General features: G+C 40.0%; 1 protein-coding gene across 13 annotated transcripts in view; it reads right to left on the reverse strand.

The window, feature by feature from the left end:
- Window positions 1–7,603: 7,603 nt before the first annotated feature.
- The window catches only part of ZNF532 (zinc finger protein 532), a 43,596-nt gene continuing 30,208 nt past the window's right edge, over window positions 7,604–20,991 (reverse strand). For all 13 annotated transcript variants that reach the window (XM_035309367.1, XM_035309366.1, XM_035309368.1 and 10 more), the window contains 5 exons: window positions 18,817–18,979; window positions 14,891–15,169; window positions 10,918–11,030; window positions 9,901–10,048; window positions 7,604–8,638 (listed from right to left, as the gene is read on the reverse strand). In XM_035309367.1, the coding sequence (XP_035165258.1) occupies window positions 8,144–8,638; window positions 9,901–10,048; window positions 10,918–11,030; window positions 14,891–15,169; window positions 18,817–18,979 (1,198 nt within the window). In that variant the 3' untranslated portion in view covers window positions 7,604–8,143. The remainder of the gene's footprint in view (window positions 8,639–9,900; window positions 10,049–10,917; window positions 11,031–14,890; window positions 15,170–18,816; window positions 18,980–20,991) is intronic.

A 20,991-nucleotide genomic window follows, 5' to 3' on the forward strand; every position in this document is an offset into this window, starting at 1 on the left:
AAAATGCAACCATTTCAGAGGAAGGAGACACGTGGCTTCACATGCGCCCGTGCCCAGCCCCAGCTGCAGAGCCACGCTGCGGGTCAGGTGCTGCCCACTTGCAGTTTGCCGCCTTCTGGCCTTGTTTCTCTTTTCACTCCATTACTCAGCCTTTGTCCTTCTGGGAGCCTGGACGGGTAACCTTTTGGTGATAATCTGAAATTCAAATACGAGGAGTTTGCTTCTGAACTGCCCTAATATTTGAGAAAGGTTTTAAAATAAAATAGGCTTTTCTGTGTCCCATTATTAGCGTGGCAGCTGTGCGTGCATGCCAGGCACGCTGAGAAAGGTAATATTAACAGAATGAAAAGGTCAGAGTTATATAAAAATCCTTTAAAAACTAAATAGGCCTGGCATGCTGGATTCCCCATGGATAAGCAGCGGTTAAGAACTGAGAGCATCTGGGCCTTCGGCAGGTCGAGTTCTGCCTCTGCAAATATCCCCCAGAGGCAGGAAACAGCCGAGCCTGGCAGCACAGCAGGAGGAGGTCGTGACAGCATTGCAGCCTCCAAGAGAAAACTACAGCTAGGATCAGAAGGAGTCCAAAACCAACCTGCCCAGATCAGAGCAGAGGTTTGTCCAGCTCCAGCCTTGTCTCTGACAAAGCCCAGACTACCGTCTGCCCAGAGGAGGCTCTAAGGACAGGGACTGCCCAAGTCAGAGAAGCTCTCTTGGCATTTGAAGAGCCCTGAGTGGGTTTTTCTTCCAGGAATTTGTCTAATTACTTTTTAGTGCATATAAACTTTCAAGATCTGTAACATCCTGTTGCAGAGTTTCCCAGCTTCACTACACACTGGAGGTAGTGTCTGAACACCACACCTTGTTTAGATGCCACTGCGTCTCATGAAGGGAGACGTCATTCCCTGTTCATCATCACCGTGGCTTTGGTAACCTCTGTCACACCTGCTTTGCCCATCCCTTACCCAACTGTGATGTCCCCTGTACAGAAGTCCATCTGGTGTCCATCCCCCTTTCCAGCCCTTCTCTGTGCTGCCTGGGTCTGTGCTGTCTTTTGAGTGCTGGTGGGTAATTCAAGCTGTATAAGACATTCCCTGGGCAGGTGTTCATGGATTTATTCAATGGCACAACTATGTTTTCTATTTATGTATGCATTCCCATGCTACTAACCCATTTGCTTTATTAATCGCTACTGAGTGCCAGGAGGACAACCTCATAGCATTATCGATCGCTGCTCCAAGCCTTCTCTCCTTATTAGCAACTACTGGTTCAGGATCTGTCACTTGGTATGTAAAGTTGGTCCTATTTGTTCACTTCTGAATCATATCACATTTTTTTCCACACTGACTCTCCTCTGCTATTTTTTCACCTTTTTCATTACTGTGATATTCTTATGCAATGCTTTGCAATCATTCTTCATTTATATGATCCTATGTAACTTTGTCTCATTAGCAAACTTGTGACTTTGCTATTGCTCCCTTTTTTAGACTGTTTATGAATAGGACAGCCTTCAACCCAGTTGCCTCTGGGGACTAATTCACAACTAACCTGCATGGATAGAGGTGTCATCGCTGTATGATACTTTGGGTGTAAGCATGTGTGCCTTGACACTGAAGAGCTTTGTTTTCTTATTGTGTTTCTATGACTAAATCAAATCTTGCTTCAGTTGAACAACTAAGCAGTGCCAACACTCCAGCCAAACCTTGTTTGAGACCCAGTAGAAAAATCAAATTTTGTGACTCCGTATGTGTGCAGGTGAAAAGCAGGTTTCCACCTTCATGGAAATCAAAGGCTTCAAAGGCTTAGATCAGTTGGATTGAATTAGTACATCAGTTACCCCTGGTGCAGAAACTGCTGCCAGACCCCATCTGTCTCAAGGTTGTGTTAGTCCAGATTCTTGCAATGTGAATGAAGAAAACCTACAGGGCAGACATGCAGTAATCTGGTTTCCTGGAAAGGCATAATTATACCAGAATAAGAGATTGAGGATTCCTTCCAAAATGTTTGCATTTCATATAAATACATTTTTGAACCATGCTAAACCTTTTTTTTTTTTTTTTTTTTTTTTCCCTGTGGCATTGAGTTCCGTACTTTAACTGTGTAACAGAGTTAGAAATATAGCTTTTATTAGTCTTGGCTGTTTTGCTTTTTGCGGAGCAAGGTTTCCCTTGTTGCATCCTGAGGTGTCCTCTGTACCGCGCACTGAGCTGTGCTTTCAGCCTGCTCCTTCTCACTGCACTGCCTCTGTCGGTCTCAGCCCATACCAGTGCTGCATGTGAGCAGGGCGACCGGGCAGAGAAGCCATCACCAGCTGGAGGCTTCATCACCTCCTTGCACTGTTTGCACGCCCGCAGTGCCCATGGTGCCCTGAGGCACGGGGCCCGCTGTGGCTGTTCCCCAGCATGGGGTGTTGCTTCCAGTGGGGCTGATTGCCCTGGATGCGGTGGCCCTGGCTGACCCAGTGTCCCACTTCCCCATTGTTCTGTCCTGCCTTTCTCACAGCCTTTCACAGGGGCATTTCATTGCTGGAAAATTGAACATTTTGATGTCTCAGTGCACAATGCGAAGGGCCAGCTCCACGCTGTGCTATTGTAAACTCACATGCTGACATTTTCTATCACTTTCCCACTGGTAAGTGGGCAAGTGTCCCCATGAAGCTATTTGCATTCAAAGCTTCCCCTGATCTTTCTTTTCTCTTAATGTGTACTACATCCTCGCTGGCCTGCTTCTGTGCTGTTGCCTGAAGACCCGCCAGGCACTGCCCATACACCTGCGGCCCTGGGAAAGCCTTGTGCCCATCCAAACCTGCAAACCAGGCAGCAAAGTGTGTACGTAACATGAACTGCAAGAGCAGGGGAGAGTGTGCAGCCCCTGGCTCTTTGTTTTGCCATGGATGACAGCATCACGTTTTTTGCCTGTATGAAATCAACATTTAATGCTCACAGTGTTTTAGGGTGGAGGTTTTTTTTTTTTTTTTTTTTTTTTTTTCTCTCAGCATCTTTCATGAACTCTGTCATGCTCCCCTGGAGTCTCTACTACTGACTCTGAGCCTCGGCTGGAAAATTTTGGGGGCTAAGATAAACGTTCAGGAGGCAGAAGAAGCCTGGGGACTTCCCAGCAGTGGCAGAGGCAGCCCAGAAGCTTTGCCACTTTTGAGTGGTGCAGTGTGATAAGCTGAACTCTGTCGTTTTTATCTTACCCTTGTGGGAAATACATGTTTTTCCTACTAAATACCACCAATGCTGTAACAAGTTCATCACAGGAATCAGGAGCACTTGCACCAACACTGTAATGAGACTTTCCCTAGCCCAAAACACACCAGCTTCTCCAGTCCTTGTTCTGATTGTTTGCCAGTGGGTTTGGCCATTCATCACACAGAGAGTGCCGAGCCAGGACATCTCATCTTCTGTCTGGCACTCCACGGCCAGCAGCGCAGGACAGACCTGCCCAAGGGATGGCCTGCAGTGGCCCACCACTGGGACAGGAGGCACCAGCACCGGGCACGCCTGCACGCCTCTGCCGAGGCTGGGTGGTGGGTACATGGCTGCTGCCCTGCTCTGAACCTGAATGGAAGAGGTGGGACAGGTGCACACTGCTGGGACACAGCTCCAGTCGGTGGTCATTGCATCTCTGAAAAGGCATTTGCAGTCCTGGTAAAGCAGCTGGATATTTAGGAAGAGGTCCTAGTGAAATTCCTACCTTGCTGAAGGGTAGAAGGGATTGACTGGGAATGCACATAACAAGTGGGAGGATATGCACACACATATATATATACACACACACATATACACCTGACAAGCACTGCCCCTGCTGAAATATGAAATTCCTGCCTTTTTACTGGATGAATTGAGTGAATCAGCCAAATGCTAACCCCAGACCTGACACTAACCCTTTGTTCTGCTTGTCTAAATGCTCCCTGAAGCCTTAATTAGTATTTCCATTCTAATCCGCTTGGAGAGTTGATGTGCAATGCTAAGTACTTTTGTGTTCAACCAAAAGAGTGGCTACAAAACAGTGGAAGCTAAATGATCCCTTTCCTACCTAACACAGAGGCTCTATGAGGTTTAATTCATTACTGTTAAGTCCTCAGAGGGAAGCAGGTGTAGCAAAGAGGTGTACTAAAGTCATCATTATAATTGACTGTCAGTGTCACAACATTAATTAAAAGCAAACAATTCAAATGTCAGATCTCAAGTAAAAATATGTTTAAATATCTTCTGTATAGTTTACAAGAGTAAATGATTCTCCTAGCCATGCAAAATGAGTTTTTTTTTTTGCTGTTGTTTTGATTTTTTTTTTTTTTTTTTTCCATTCCATTTGTTCCTCACATTGCTCTAGGAAGTATTGTTCGCTGCCTGGTCTCAGAAAATCATCTTCCCTAGGAAGAACTGGCAGGGCTCTGGGGCTCTGTTTGTACGCTGCTAGGGCCTGGCCTCTGCACCCGAGGCTCACTGCAGGGCCAGAGGCCGGCGGGCTGCTCGCCTGCCCCAGGGGACCGGCAGCAATGAGCTGCCCTCGGGGGCGTCCCACTGCGTGCTCTGAAAGATGCACTGTCCTGTCACTCCTGTCACTCCTGTCCATCCCGGCGTTCCCATGTTTTATCTATGGAGAAGTTGTAGCTTGGGATTTGCTTCCTTGTCTTGAGGGAAGCACTATAAACTCACAACACACATACACCAGGCAAAGTGACTTTAATTTGAACCCCCAGTGAATGTAATTGCTTGGTCCACATGCCAGCAGAAGCCTTGGAGGCTAGTCCATGCTTTTCAAAGTATCAGCTGGACAACCAAACAGAGAGGACGGAAGAGGGGAAGAGGGCACAAATTCATTTCCTTTCTTTTCACCCCCTTCCCTTACCATAGCCCTCCAGCAGCAATCCCCAGGTTCCCAGAGTGCTGTGGCTGCCCCTAGCTGATTGCTACTGGTTCCTTGGCATGGAAATGCAGAGGCCTCTTCTCTTAGGCATTTTCTTCTTTGTGCTGTCCATGCTGGCTACATAGCACCGTTGTCCCTTAAAATGCTTTCTGTTTGAAAGCCATGCCTCACAGCAAGGATGGCGGCACTGCCCCCTGCTCTGCAGCAGGGCACTGCTCGGCCTCTCATCCAGCAGAGAGAGTGAAACCTTCACCCAAGCAGCTGCTGGTAGGGGACAGGGGACCAGCCACGCCCCAACTCAGTAAAAACATATTTCATTAATACGCCACTTCACTTCCAATGTGCCCGCGTTTTGGACACTATTTGGGCACTACTTGCTTTTGCTTTTCCTTCTGTAAGCAAGCATGACTTCTGAGGGCTGGAGTGAAGATGAGACCAGCATGCACAGGACCATGACAAACTTGTATTGTGTGGTTTCAACGGCAGAGGAGCCAGAACTTTTGAAAGGGTCAGGCCAAATAAAACATGAAACCTTGCTTTGCCCAAGATCAAGCTAAATACCAAACAGGTTGGTCTTTACCAGGAAATCTCCCCTTGGACAAGACCAACTTCCAAGCAGTAGAGTCACAACAGGAACAGGCAGAAACTGTTTTGAGTAGTGCTTGGAAATGGGGTTGGATTTCCATCTACCCTGGAAAGAGAGAGAAGTACCTATCAGGCCTTTTTGATTACTAATACCTATGAATCTTGATGAGTCTTGAATGACTCAGAAGATACAGACTGAAAATTCCCAGACTCTGAGGGACTAGGTAAGAATTACCAGTGATCAACATCATGAAATTAGTTGTCCTGCTAAACCTTTTATTTTCCTTTATTTTTAAAAAATAATTATTCTTAATTAGGTCTTTTTTTTTTTTTTTTTTTTTTAAGAAGCAACATTTCTCCTCTAGCTGAGAGGATTTCTGTCTGTCAAAAGGAGACAGTTCGAAGAGTAGACTGCTGGCCTGGAGGAAAAAGCTATACTTTCCTGGTGTACCCAAGTCGGTAGAAACTCTGACACAGAAGAAACATGCCTAGAGATTATCAGGCAGTTCAAAACCCACCTTCCATAGAACCTTTCACAAGATTACTTGAAGTAGAGTTAAATCCCTCTTCCACTTAGAAAGGACTGAACAGAGCCAACTGCTAAGAAGCTGAACTCCACTCAACTGCCCAGGCAAAAAGCCACTTGGTGCCAATTACAAGGAGAAGGTAGCATGGGACCTTACTCTGCACATGCCTGACCCAGGAAGAGGCCCGTGACCACTGAATGCTTTCCCATAGTCCCCAACAGCTTTCAGATGACTCGAGCGCTACTGGCTTGTCAGCGACTTTTGCTTCTCAGCACTACCAACAATGACTGAAGTTATTGGTTCACAGCATCCCTCGGAGGTGCAGCACTATGATGTGGTAAAACAAACAGAAGTATTAATAATGGCTGTGAAAATTTAACTTTTATTATCTGTTCACTGTGTACAAAACACCATTCTGCATAGTGATAACTCATTTGTTGTACAGTTGACAGTGCACATCAACAAACAAGTGTTAAAGAGGTATACACTTAATGAGAAGGGCAGTGATGGCCAGTGTACGTTACACACTAAGATCCTGCGTTGCCAGCTGTTTTATGATGGAGTTCCTCATAACCACTCAATGGGTGAGTAATATAAGTGGGATAAGAAGCATTTACCAATGAATCAATTTAAGAATGAGGATGAAGAGACAAAGCAGAATTAACGTATCTGATACACAATTTCCAGAATGATTAAGAAGGTTTACAGAGGTGGCTGAGAAGGATCCATATTCTTTCAAACATTTCAATCTTTAAAATTGTTAAAATTTAATGATAAATAACAGAATCTCACAAATCTTTAGGGGCAAAATGCTCCACATTTATTTACATATGAAATGTGTTTAATACAGTTGTAATGGACATAGTGTATAGTAACATCTGACAGCAGCAAGACTTTTAAGGAACCAAACAATTACTACCACATATCATGCAGCTATCTATATATACATGATTTGTTTTAAAAAAAAGTACAAAAAATTTTATAGGGATACATACAAGGTATAAAATGCAAAAACAAACCAAAAATATAACTCTCACAGAGACCAATATATGAAAGGGACAGTATGGTACCTCTTTGTACTTTGTGAAAGCATAACTAGTGATATTAGATACACTTTTGAAATGGCTGAACTAGCTTCGTAAGATCTGTGCTAAAGTTGAAAGCCCCAGTTATACTTACATAGGCTGGTGTGTTAGCTTCTTGACAGTTGTGGCTGTATGTAACACTGAGCACCAGAACATTTGGCATTAGCATACAGAGCTGGGAAACACCAAACCCTGCAGCAAGGGTTAACTATTTTCTTTTGATAACCAGAAATTAAGAAAAATACATAATGCTGTGTACTTGCTTCTATATGTTTAATAAATTACATGACAAAAAACATCATAATTATAAACCTATTCCTCTAATTACACCTTATTTGTTTAATCCAGAGCAGTCCAGCCCTTTTATAACTATTTTAGCTTTGATCACAAGCACCTGATGGTCTAAAATTACTTCATAATACATATATAGTTGTGCAATTACACTTTTCAGAAGTACTTTATCATTCTGGGGGTCTGCACCTGTTTTGGTGTTGACACCTAAAACCAGCACTGCACTTTACACATGCAGTGATACTTTTTTTTTTTTTTTTTCCTTTCCTTTGTAGAGAGAAGGTTTAAAAGCTTCCTTACACATTTAGAAGCACTAGTCCTGTAGAATTTAAAATCTCTCCTTGGCTTTCTTTCTTTCTTTCTTCATTTTTTCCCCTCCAAGCACTGCCTTCTGATGCACTCCCATTAGCTAAACTTTCTTTCAGAAGCATTCATTTAAGAAACCCGAGAAACTGCCCCAGCATTAAGAACTCTGTTTTAGAGAAACTTACTACAAAAAACAGAAACAAAACAAAAAACAATTTTCCACTAGATACCAATACAAACACGTAACAAAGAGTATAAAAGTTATTAGTTTAAATATATACAAACTCTTTTCAACTCAAATACTGCTTCAATGTTTTTGAGGGTATAGACAATGAGGTGAAAGGGACATTTTTATGCAGAATATATTGCAACAGCCTGAACAGTACTGTTAACGCTATTATACCTTGAACTTTCTGTAACAAAAATGTCACTAGTATTCCAATGTGGAGAGAAATTTCTGTGTCCCAAATAATCTGATCATTTTTCTGCTGAACTCATTCTTTTTGACTTAATGAAGGCCATGCCATGTGTTCTCATGTGAGTATTTAAGGCCGCTTCAGTTTCGAAAGTCTTTGCACACACTTTGCATCTTCTGTCTGATACCGTACTGTCAGATGACTCGTCCTCATGATTGGGCTTGTTTTCTTGCTGATTATCTTCCCCAGACCCATTTTGCTTTGATACGGGCTGAGGCTCCTTCAGCTTATGTACAATGAAGAGATGTCTGGAGAGAGACACGTGAGATGTGTAGCAGAGTCCACATTCCCTGCATTGGTACGAAGAGCCATCAGATTTATGCTGAGGAATATGTTCATGAAACTGGAGAAGATTTTCTGTTGTAAAGCCACAGACAGCACACTTGTGAACCTTAAAAACATTTATTTTTAGCTTCTTCAATGGTTGTGTGATTGCACCTCGTGGAGGCCTGAATTCCAGTATAGGTTCTTCCAATTTACGCTTTGGACTAGGAACCTAAAAAAAGCCATAAACAGCATTTCGTGTAAGCATAAATATGCAGTGACATCAGTGACTGTGACTGCAAAGTTCAAAAACTTTCCAGTGGTAGATTCAAGTACAACTTTGACAAATACAGTATTTGAAATAATACTTGCAAATATATGTTGCACATGTTAGAAAAGGGTTTTCTTTACTATAAATTTCACATAGATTTTATTTTTTCAGCTCTGATAAAGCAACAGTATCTAATGCACTGTGTTAACATGATTAAATATTTGCAGTGTAACTGCATCCAAGTACACATCAAAGTGACTACAGTTGTGCATAGAATGTAGACTATCAGTCTAGGAACTTTTCAGCACCACCTTCTGAAACTGTATTTTAATTGCACTTAATATTTCATAACTGAAATTTGACATGATGGATTATCTACGGGCTGTTAGTAGCCAAATGAACATAATGGCAAAGGATGAACTAATATGTGTAAGCTTTCTTTTTTTTTTTTTTTTTAACTATTTAAACATATCTTTTTAAAAATTATTTTTGTTACTTTTCTGACATGAATATTTCTTTACAATCCTCTACATCCTACGTAGCTTGGATATACTCTGTGATATTTCAGAAGACAATGTATATAGTTGCCATATTTTTAACACTTAAATAAAAAGGCAGTATGTTGGGCTGAAAAAAGAGTCATGTAAAAGACAAGAGTAAATTTTAAAAAACATGTATGTTTGTGTATCTACTGTCAGCTCTGGTTGTGCCATCACCTGTGAAATTCTTCATCATACAACACTTTAAAAAAAAAAAAGCTGTTAAACTCTGCACGCAACAAGTCTTTTGACAGCGTAGTCTTCTTATTTTGCTTTCCTCCTAACGCTCATCATCAGACTGAAAGCAGTTTTACTCTAAAATTTATGTCAAATAAGCTCAAGGCTGGGTACCTGGAATAAGCTCATAATGCTTCTATGCAACCTTTAGTTTTTCTACAGCTTTGAAAGGACTTAGTTGCAGAAGTTTTGAAAGGTGCTCATGAAACTAACCACCAAAAGTAAGATACATTCTCTGTCATTTAGTGATTAAATTAGACTGAAAGTATTTCAAAAAACATGTTCTAGCTCAAGCATGATATAATTTGTTGCAGTAACCTTTGAGACATTCTGGGGACTCTACTTCACAGATCAAAATCTTATGGGATCAAAATATCTCCATCTATTTAAAGATCCTGAATATATACTCACAAAAAATCTCACTTTCAGTGAAATCTAAGAAATTACCTTTGTATCTTCTTTTACTTCCCTTTCTTCCATATTGGTTGATTCAGTCATTTCTTTTACATCAGGGTCTTTTATGCCATGCATCAACTGAATATGTTTTTCCAACATCAACCGCTTGGTAAAAGTACGCCTTGAATCTGGGCAGTGTCTATACAAACACAAAGCAGACATAGAGAGATTCAAATGTCATGTTTAAAAAAAAGATGTAATATTCTGAAGAATGTGAGCAGAACTAGTAAATAAATCCAGACAACAGGACAACCTATTAAAGACAGTGACAATGCTTTTCCAGTCAATCATACAGGCAAGTATTATAAGAAAAGGAGAACAACTACAAAATAAAACTACAAATGTTTGAGCATCTTGTATTCACAGCAAATGAGAAAGAAATTCTCTGAAGATAATATCCAAAACGGTAGGAAGTGTGTGTCAGAATAAAACTCGTGAGCATAATATCATCCTTATCATAACATCAAATTTAGCTCCACAGAACGCAAATACAAATATATGTATATGTACACAAAAAGAGCAGAAAGTTTCTTATTATATGTTTTATCTGATTGACATGGATCTTTTTATTACATTATGTGTCCTCTCTCCGGCCACTTAAATATCACAGAGGACTTTTAGACATTACACACTGTTTTATGCATGAGAAAAATACTACTAATACTGACTTTTGCAGATTAGGGGAGTGGTTTGTATATTTCAGAGACTACTAAAAACCAAGTTCACCACTGTAAAACTATCAGCCACGGAAACTCTCAGCTCAGTAGAACTCCTGACTTGCTCCTGAAAAACAGCAGACTTTACGTACATGCGTTCTGAGTAGTTTGTTATGTTTCATGCAGGCAGAACAGCTCAAATAGTTTGGACTGTTTATGTATTTAAATAACTGATTCATTTGAATGAACAAGACACTTGCTTTTATACAGTTAAGAAGAGAAATTCAGTTAACAATGTTTTTGTTGGTTTATACTCCGTCTCTAGTATGTTTAAACAATAAATAAAACTTACGAGCATGTGTAAACCTTCCTAATGCCTTTGTGCTTGATACGATTGTGACGACATAAACTATGGGATGAACTGAAAGATTTGTCACACTGTCGACAAGGGTGTTTCTTCATTTGCTTTAAAAGAAGAAAAATGCATTAATTAATTAAAGCTAAGTAAAAGTAGTGTATGCATTAAATCCTTTAACAATAGGAAAGAAACATACTAGTACCTGGCACTGTATCTTCAACTATACACCATTCCTACAGCCATTCCTACAGCAACACTGCAGGAGTCAGAGGAATTAAAGCTCTTTCAAAGCAATGTGGCCAGCATGAATTACACATGCACCTACCAAAGACTGTAAACTGGTACCACAAACTGGGTGAAGTTCTTCCATCAAAGAAGCACAGAAGATCAGCGGATTATTTCTGGAGCACTAAAGGCAGCACAGTCAAAGATCTGCTTTCACTGTAAAGCAATCTCACCCTTCCCATCACCAAATTACTTCTGCAGTTGCTGACAGGGAGAGGTTACCAATCACCCACAAGAAAAGGGGTGACGGGCACGTACTAAATAATGACCACAGCAAAACATCATGAATACTGATGTGATAATAGGGCTCAAAAAAGTCATGAGAAGAGATGGTCTGATGTCAACTTGAGGAACATCTACTTGGGGAGTTCTATGGGTCTTTCATTACTACTACTTTAGTGTAAGGAGAAAGAAAAGGAAGTTAAAAATGATGGAGTGGTCTCTACCCACGTCACTCCAGCTGGATGCAGCCACAGGAGCTATAGTATCTGAAGAAATAACGTCTCCAAAACTGTCAGCTATAAAAAAATCCAAGAACGAATGACATGGTCCTATCCTTTAAACTTTGTCACGCATTGCCAATCCTAGAACTCAGTCCAAACGGCCTGTCTTACCAACCCAAGTAGTTGCAGCAAGGAAACTGAAATATTCCCAAACAAATTAATTAAATGCATTAATCAGTACATTCTGCAGCATGGTTTTGCAGTATGCTTTTGACTGCAGTACTCAGGAAGAATTTATGGATGCTTAAAGCAGAATGTGAAGGCATATGAAGGATTCAATCAAAACATAGCCCTGGACTATACTGTACAAACTGTAATTAATTGAAGAAGCACTATCTATATGGTACTAACATTTTTTTACCCGTCTTCTGTCACTCCGATGTAGATTTGATTAGACTGGATGTGATTCTCCAGCTCATTCTGAAGTGACAATATTATGGGGAGGTGTGTTGCTTCGTTTTAAAGAATTGTATCCGTGTTAAATGTAAGTGTATCTGATCTCGGACCTACTTCTGTTTGCCACTAAAAGCATTGATGAGTTAGTATTTGCACTAACAGACAAAACGTTTTACATGCTGCTAAAGGGACCGATTTTGAAAGAAAACTAAACTATGATTGTATGAGTGTTACAGGATCAGAAATAAGTAATTAGTTCATAGTCATACTACAGGGACTGTAACATATTTTATGGAGTTTCTTTATAGACACTCCATAGCAGAAGCGTCACAAATATACCTGCTAGGCTTGAAACTGAAGCAATTAACACTAATTCCTTAGTGACTTCAATAGACAGAAATACAAAAATGGGCTTCTAAAGCAACAGGAGAAACCAAACAGAGATATTTGTCCAACTTTCATGCCCTCAAGCTGTAAAAGGAGAACCAGGTAAAAGAAAATGTAGTTCTGTGAATCATAATCATTTGTTTTTGTGTATTTTGTTCCAAGGGCAACTGGAAATGTAGCTATGCAACCTGAATACAGCATTCTTTACAGCAGGAGGGCAATATTTCTCGGACGTGGCTGAAAGAACAGAGTGGGAGTCACTGAAGGCAAAGATGAGCATGAAAATGGTCTTTCAGTCAGGCTTGGGAGCTATTTGCTTGAAGTTGTCATAAGAAAATTAGAGATGACACTCAGCAGTCTGGCATTCTCAGCCTTTCCATGAAGTGTTTAGAAACAGAATAAAACAATTTGCACAACACAGCTTTAGAGATAAGCACTGAGATTTGAAGAGACACAGAAACCTCTGAAAATGTGCTATCATTTATTATAGCATATCAGCATCCTGAAAACTGCAGATTTTTCCACTCTGGATGATTCTTCTCCACTTAGACAAAATAAATCTGCTGTCCCTTCCAGCCCTGCTCTCTCTCTTCAGTGCAGCACAGTACTTTAGTTTAATTCCTTGCTTCTCTGTTGAGGGAAGAATCAGGCCATTGCTCCTGGCACACATCAAAGGCCAGGACTGGACAGCAGATGACCACTGTGCCGCAGCAGTGGGCTGCACCTTGCCCTGGCCGGTCCCACCCACAGCTATGCAGGGTCCAGCTGAGGACCCCCGCAGAACGCCCAGCCCTCTGGGGGCTGAGAAACTGCAGTGCTCCCAGCGCCACCGCTCCTGGCTGTTCACGACACTGGGTTAATGCTGCCTTGCTACTCCTTGCTCCTTTGCCCAGACTCTATGGAACTGGCCTTTAACTCCTACACACCTGGTTTTCCCTCAGTTCCATGATCTCCTTGCCCTGAATCCTGCCTACAAGCCCAGCTCCCTGGCATCTTTTCCTCCCAGGCAGCCCCTGCTCATTTTTGATGTTTGGGTCAGTGCAACCTTCAGCTTTTGTGCTTCCCAGTCTTGGCTCACCTTGACTTTGATAACCACCTTCTGGTTCCAACCCTTGCTCTAGGTGGGTACAGCAGTTTTAGTACCATCAGGAGAGAGAATGTAGGCAAGGCAACAGGGGACACAGACACTATTGCAGCAAAACAACAACAGCAACAAACAATAAACCAAACCAATAAAGGAACCGAAATTTACGTTTCACCTATTGGTTCTGTGCTTGACAATTAGCACTTTGACCTCACTTCTGTAAATACTCATGCACTTGAGTAACCTCATACAAATCATACGTGCTACATATACGAATCACCCACTACTTATGTGTTTGCTGCAAGCAGTAGCACAGGGTCTGATTCAAACTGAATCTCACTGACTTCACTGGACTTGGTATCCAAATCCACAATGTGATACTATGCGGAAGAATGCAGTCTGAACTGAAAATGGAAAATTCATCTTAAATAACAAAACTTTTTGCTTTTTTGCTTTACTCTAGCTTGCAGCACTGCAATGTATGAAGATGGACTCCTCAAACTCCACTGTGAGGTTACGTTTTTCCCTATTCTTTTCCTTTTTAAGCTAAATTTAAATAGTCAATTTTGTAGCTCTCTTCCCTGCAAGCAGTAGCAGAGGAAAGCTGTTCAGTTTCACCACTGTCCACCTGCCAGTCCTTTTAATTTAATTACAGTGGAAAAGTTATAGAATGCATCAAGGACATCAAGCTGTCTTTCTGCTGCCTTGAGACCACAGCATTTCCGTATTTCACTTTCAGTCAGTTTTAAGTAAGCTGTCTCACATCTAGCTGCCTTAAATAAAAATGTCACCTTGCTCAACTCAGCTGACTTGTTGCCTGAGCCCACAAGTGTAAGATTAGAGCAATGATTTGATGTTAGAGTGAGTCTAGCTTTAAAATGAAATGTTGTTTGGTGCTCATTGGACCAGCAAATTGAGATTTCATTCCCTAAGTTTAACAGCTAATGGATTTTCAAGACAGAAGAAACTGTGAAAGCACACAGGAAAAAAATAAGAACCTGGATCAGATAAGATGACTTGGACAAAACAGTGGAACATCTTTCATTCTTTCCATCTTCAAGAAATGTTGGTACTGGATGAACAAGCCTACAATTAACTAAGCACGTCTAGATTTTCTCAAAAGAACTATGTAGAAAATGACAAAAACCAAGAAGCAAAAGACAGGAAGATGACATACATGTAAGAACAGAGGAAAATAATGATGGAACTTAAAGCAATTAATTAAAAATCCAACAACAATTTGAAAAAAAAAAAAAAAGACATACTCTTTCGGGTTGAACTCACTTTTTGTGATTAGATATTATTCATTTACCTTTCCATGTTCTTTCCTCATGTGGGAAATGTAAACATCCCTCTGAGTGAAGAACCTATCACATTCCCAACATGTCCAGCCACGACTAGTGACTTTTTTAGGCTCTCCCTTCTTTATAGGAGAAGGAGATTTCTTCTCTAACTTTTCTGTTCCGTTGACAGATTTTGTGTCCTCTTTGTTGTGACTGGTTGAGTTCTGATTTGTAGGTTTCGTACTGAGAGGCAAATTTATCCCCAGGTTTGGTGGCCCTTCCACACTTTTCAAAGTTCCATGCATTGACTACAATAAAATAAAAAAATAAATATAAGCAAACAATTAACATAGATGTGTACGATTGTACTGACAAAATGCAGAAGACCTACTGGAACATAAGTCTCCATTTACTTCTTTATCATACTTCATCAGATCACGTTCTTAACTTAAAGAAACAACGATTAAATATAGACAATGTCTAACATAGGCAGAAATCAGCCAACAACACTGACACCAGCCATAGCTAAAATAGTAGTTTTCTTCAGTGGCTGGATATTTTCACAAAAAATGAGACTAAATTTAAATTGCTGTTGAATAAGGAGAGAAAAAGGGCTCAAGAAGTACATTAGGTTAAGTTTCTTGCTTTACTTACCTAATGTAGTTTATTGAACATCCTCATTTCAAACTGTGTGTCTAAAGAGAGATTTCCAAGAAGGCAGGGTTTTTACTGACAAGTTTTGACTTGGAGCATCGGTAAATAAGACAAGAAAAGGTAACTCTGGAAAGATCAGGCAATTATGTTTTTTAAGATATATTAAGGTTTTATATTAAGCCTGTGCTAAGCCCCGTCTTACTGCATGCTCAGGTTCTAACTGCTTAGGGCTACACACTGCTAACAGTCCTTGGAATCAAAGGTGTGCAGGGCTGGTGGGGACAGCTAAGAAGTGCCTGACAAGCTGCTCAGCACCCTGCAGCTCTTAGGTAGTGATGCTTCCTTACTGATATATTTCTAGCCTTTAAGATTAGGTAATTGATTAGTAAGGTGGGAAAAACTTTTCCACCTCCCCAGTTTATGGAGACAGTGTCGCATGGTGGCGTGATACATCAGCCCTCAGAGAAGATGACCACTTCAGGAAGACCTGGACCTCAGCTGTGTGTCTGAGTTTCATATATGAACATGGACTCAACAGGAATGAGTCAGCAGGGTTCTGGGCCAACAAAGATGACTGCAAACCAGGCTTAACACACTGTTGAACACGGATCCACTGTCAAGGTCTCTTTAACATTCAAAAGACTTGCCCTTTACATTGACAGCATTCTAATCATCTCATATATTGATCTGTACTATAGCTATCGTGGATGATGTGTCTGGCCACCTTAAACATACAGGTAACTTCAGAAACAAAAAACATCCAATACATTCTTGATTTGGAGAATGTAAGTATACCCATCTGCTTCTCCAGTATAACGCTATAGTACCAAGTTCTTTGTAAATCGTGTGGCTTTTGGGACTACCTGCAGGTTGTACAGCAAATATCAACCTGATCTGTAGAACATGTTCTATTTGAATAGTCGACTAGAAAAGAAAACCAGTACTTTTAAAAGCTAAGACATTATTAAAAAGCAAAGTGCACAGGATTGACTGACAGCTTCTAAGAACAAATTAAAATTGTGTAGTAAAGGAAGTTTTCTGGGGTATCCCACTGCACTAGGAGATGAACTACAAGCATTGGGTGGGGGGAAGGAGGGTCCTCTAGTTTCAGGCAACTGGAGATTGATCTGGAGATTCCATCCCATCTTAACTTGTGAGCATGTAAGACACTAGTGCTCAACTTTCTATATGTCTTTTAAATGTAATACCTGAAATTTAGTTTCTTTAAAATAATCCCAAAGCATTAAAGCATAACCTGAAGTCACAGTGACACCACTGGAATTGAGTGTTACACCTTCAGTCCAGACCTTCACTACCTGTTATCACTGGCTGTTCCATTTTTTTTTTTTTTTTTTTGGTAGCAAGCCATTAGCGGAAAATAAGACATACATTTTGCCAACAAGATACCTTCCCATCTGCAGGAATTACTCTAGGTTATTTTTATAGCTTTAAATAACCTCCTTCTGAGCCTCTTTCTAACCCTTTCTGTTCTATTTTCATCCAAGTCTCCTCTACCTTGCTGCTTTATGTCTAGCCATATCAAACAATTACTTTTCTTGCGGCTGGGATGAGCTCTGCCCTTGTTGAGCACTCCTCCTCTCCCCGTGTCCTTTTCTGCTTTTATCTATACCCCGTTACTGTCTTTTTCTTTCCCCCAGAGTCAAGTCCAATTTACACTTTTCTGCTGTTGTTCCTAATACCATACACACATCCTAAATGTAAAAGCACTAGCAATTCTGAACAAAAGCTGAAATGCTGTTACTGAAAGCATGTGTTCTAATTCACTAGTTTTGTTCTCAGAATTGTCTGCATCATTTGTAGTGAAACATGCTAAAAATATACTGGTCAAAAGTACAAATATTGGCATGGAAAACTATAGCAAAAATGTTAAAAAGTATCCAAAACATAGGTAACTGAGTGTAACTTCATAATGAGAGATGCTGAGCAACCCTAATTTGTATAAGAATAGCTCCTGTCTCTAACTGCAGTCACATCATGTCCCAAAGTGGTTTTCAGGTCTTAAAGAAATATGTATGTAACACCACTTCCACAAAAATACCTGATTCAAGAAAAACTAATTATGTACGTAAGACATACACTCCAATATACGGAATTTGCCTAAGTAGTTAGAAAAGAAGCAATACAAGTAGACTGAAGGAATTTGAAAATATGACTTTGCATTGCTGCATTAGAGGACCATATAAGGTATCTGACATAAGTCAAAGATGATTCTTACTGTAAACATAAACTAGTTCAGAAACAAAGAAAATATATTGTCCTTGTATTTCTGAACATCTTGGGATGACCTTTCCCTATCTCCAACTCATGTTTAAAACTGGCTTTAAAACCAGTTATTTTTGCAAGAATTCTGATCTTGTTTTCAATGCAACTTTAGTAATTTCTAAGGTTATAAGTACCATAGTTGAAGCTAAAATGCAAAATCATAGTTTTAGCAGGCAAGAAAGATGTCTGACTTTTCATTACTCTGTATACAAATTTTACTATTTAAATAGCTTCAAAAGTTGCCAGGCACCAGACTATGATAATAATGTATAAGAAATTTCAGCACCGCTAACAGACTTGTTGTATTTAAAACAAGGTAACAGAGCATTTAAAACGTATAGCTAGCAAGTTAGAGCCAGGGGACTGCTGATTTCTACATAACATGATTTGCAAGGATGGCAGTAAGTCTTTTCTAGTCAATTCCTTCAGCAGTTGTAAGGATATTGATGAAAAACTCCACTTCAAGTTCTTTTTTTTTTTAAACCATGCATGTGTTCATGTGCACACACACACACACACACACACAGAGTTTCTATGTCTATTAAAGAAACATACGGGTTCCCCCCAGTTAGTTCTGAGTATCAGAGGTTTCATTTTGTAACGTGCTCAGCATTCTGAACTCCTAACAACTGGAATAATTCTTTAAATACTGTAAATAAGGCTCAACACTTATTAGGATTGGATCAATGTACTCCAATATTATTATTATATATTATTATCTCCTCATTTAAATTTCATAAAATGACATCCTGAATGCAATGTACTGAGATATTCCTAGTATATCAAAATCAACAATCACATAGAAATAGTAAGTGATTACATCACAGATACTGAAATCCATATGAAATATAAGACTAACATTTGAAAACAATATTCACAATTTACTCTTTTGGAATTATTAACATCTCTTTCTTCCAGCAGCTTTCTTGTTATTCTGAGCCTTTTTTACAGCATTTTCTCAAAACACATATTGCATGATAAATAGTATCTAAGAATAAAACAAGAGATGCCTACACACCTTGATGTGATCCATCATAAGCTGCTTCTGTGCATACAGAAGAGAGCAGTCTGGACACTTGAAAACAGACACCTTCTGGTTTTCAATATGCTGATCAAAGTGGCGATAGAGCAAAGGTTGTAGAGTAAACACAGTGTCACACATAGAGCATTTATATATTATTCTAAAAATAGAAGTACAATAAACAGTGTCAGTCATGTTTATGATCTATCATCAAGAATCATGATGTTAACTTTTTTCTCAACAGACACAAGATCTGACACGTTTAAACAATTATTTCGCACTGCCTGAAAAAAGGTAAAATGAAACTAATTCAGAACATCTTCCAAACTCAAAATAAAGGAGTGGTAGAAAAGGCAGAAAAATAGGAAAAAAAAAGACTAAGCCAGAAAACAATAGCATATGGCAGTTACATATATAACACCAACATCTGCTTGCAGTACTCTGAATTAACAGGTCTTCAGCTCCTGTACCCATGTTGTAACTGAAGGACAAAGAATACACCTGTTTCAGGTTGCAAAGGCAATGTATTTTAAGGGAGTTACTGATTTGATTATAATCAGTAATATACTTCGAGATGCACTTATTTTTGTCAATGTATATGGCTTTGAACCTCCTGAATGACAAATCTAGACTCTGTTAATGTCTGAAACGGAGACTTCACAGGGTGTATTTCCCTGTTTTGCAATTACAGGCCTTTACGAATCTGTCTGTCACAGCAATGTAGAGATACCGCCAAAACCGCAACTTCCTCTCTCAAAGCATATGCATTTTTTAACTTGGAAAATGAATGAAAGGAAATGACATGTGAAAGAAAAGGAATACAGGAATTTGCCATAGATCATCAGATGAGAGAGAAATCAAATCCATTAACCATCCGTAGTGGTACTTCAGAAAAACTTCAAATAAGATATTGGAAACTCAAGCACAGGTGCTGAGTACCAAGACAGGCACTTCCTCTGTGAAAGCAGTCTTCCTAACCCCATCACTTAGAGGTTGATCTCTGGTCCTGAAGAATGGATTTCCATTAAAAAACAAACAAACAAACAAAACCCCTGCTTGTTAGCACGCTAAGTTTTCTCATTGCCTGCATAAGTTCCTGTAAGGAAGGTGTCAAAGAGCTTGCCAGAAATAGGAAATGTTTCTTGATATTAATTGGTAAGGAAAAAAAAGAGTTTCTAAAATGCAGTTTCACCTCATATATCTCACATCAATAAAACCTCACTTATCTTACTAACAGTTTTAACTGAGGTTATAAGAGACAACTCCCAGGGAAATAAGTCAGCGGATTACCACCGTGGCAGACAAGCTGAAGTGAATGCAGACTGAAATGGAGAGAACGTGAATCTGCCCAGGCACAGGGCACTATTACAGGCACTCACTCGCTATGGGATGCACTGTTTAAGGGAAACTGAAAAGCAAGAGCCTAAAGATTTACTGTGCAATAGCTCATCTCCCTCAGCCACAGCACACAGCTGCTGAGCATCTCAGCACTCTAACCCAGCATCTCGGTCCTTTCTCAGCAGAGCAGCTCTAGATAATTTGAAGCAAAGATTTTACTGCCAGCTACCTTCGCTACACCCAAGAAAAAATGTAATTTCCTCAGAGTACTTGCTACAATTCTGTAGTTAATATGTCTGTGAACACAAACTGAGAGCAGGTACTAACTGCCTGGTGATATTTCCTGGTTTTGGGATACCAAATACTTTTCTTCCGCCCTTTAAGTCCTTTCTTTTATAATACTGTCTTACATCTTCCTCAGCAACCTTGTCCAAAAGTAACGAAATGTCAAAACCTGATCACTAACTAACCAGGCAAACAACCCGAGGCACAAGACTGTATCAAAGCCTTGCCCCTGGCAGGGCGATTTTCATCCTTCTGGTTCCTTGCTCATGGACGACTGATAACAACCACAATTCCAGAATTTTGGTGCCTCTTACTGCTAAGTGCTAATGAGAGATGATTAAAATTACAGTGTTCTGGGTTAATGAAATGTAAATAAAGACTGGAAGAATTAGAAATTATTCTCTGTGTATTTCATGACATCTTTATTCGAACAATATCTTGGAAATAAAATTAGACGAAAGTTAGAAAACCTGCTTTATCATCTGTTGTGGAACTAGACAGTCATCCGAGCTGGAACAATTTCAGGTCTGCAGAACATAAATTTGTTAT

This window comes from Oxyura jamaicensis, chromosome Z (genome assembly GCF_011077185.1).
Source record: "Oxyura jamaicensis isolate SHBP4307 breed ruddy duck chromosome Z, BPBGC_Ojam_1.0, whole genome shotgun sequence".
Lineage (NCBI taxonomy): Eukaryota > Metazoa > Chordata > Aves > Anseriformes > Anatidae > Oxyura > Oxyura jamaicensis.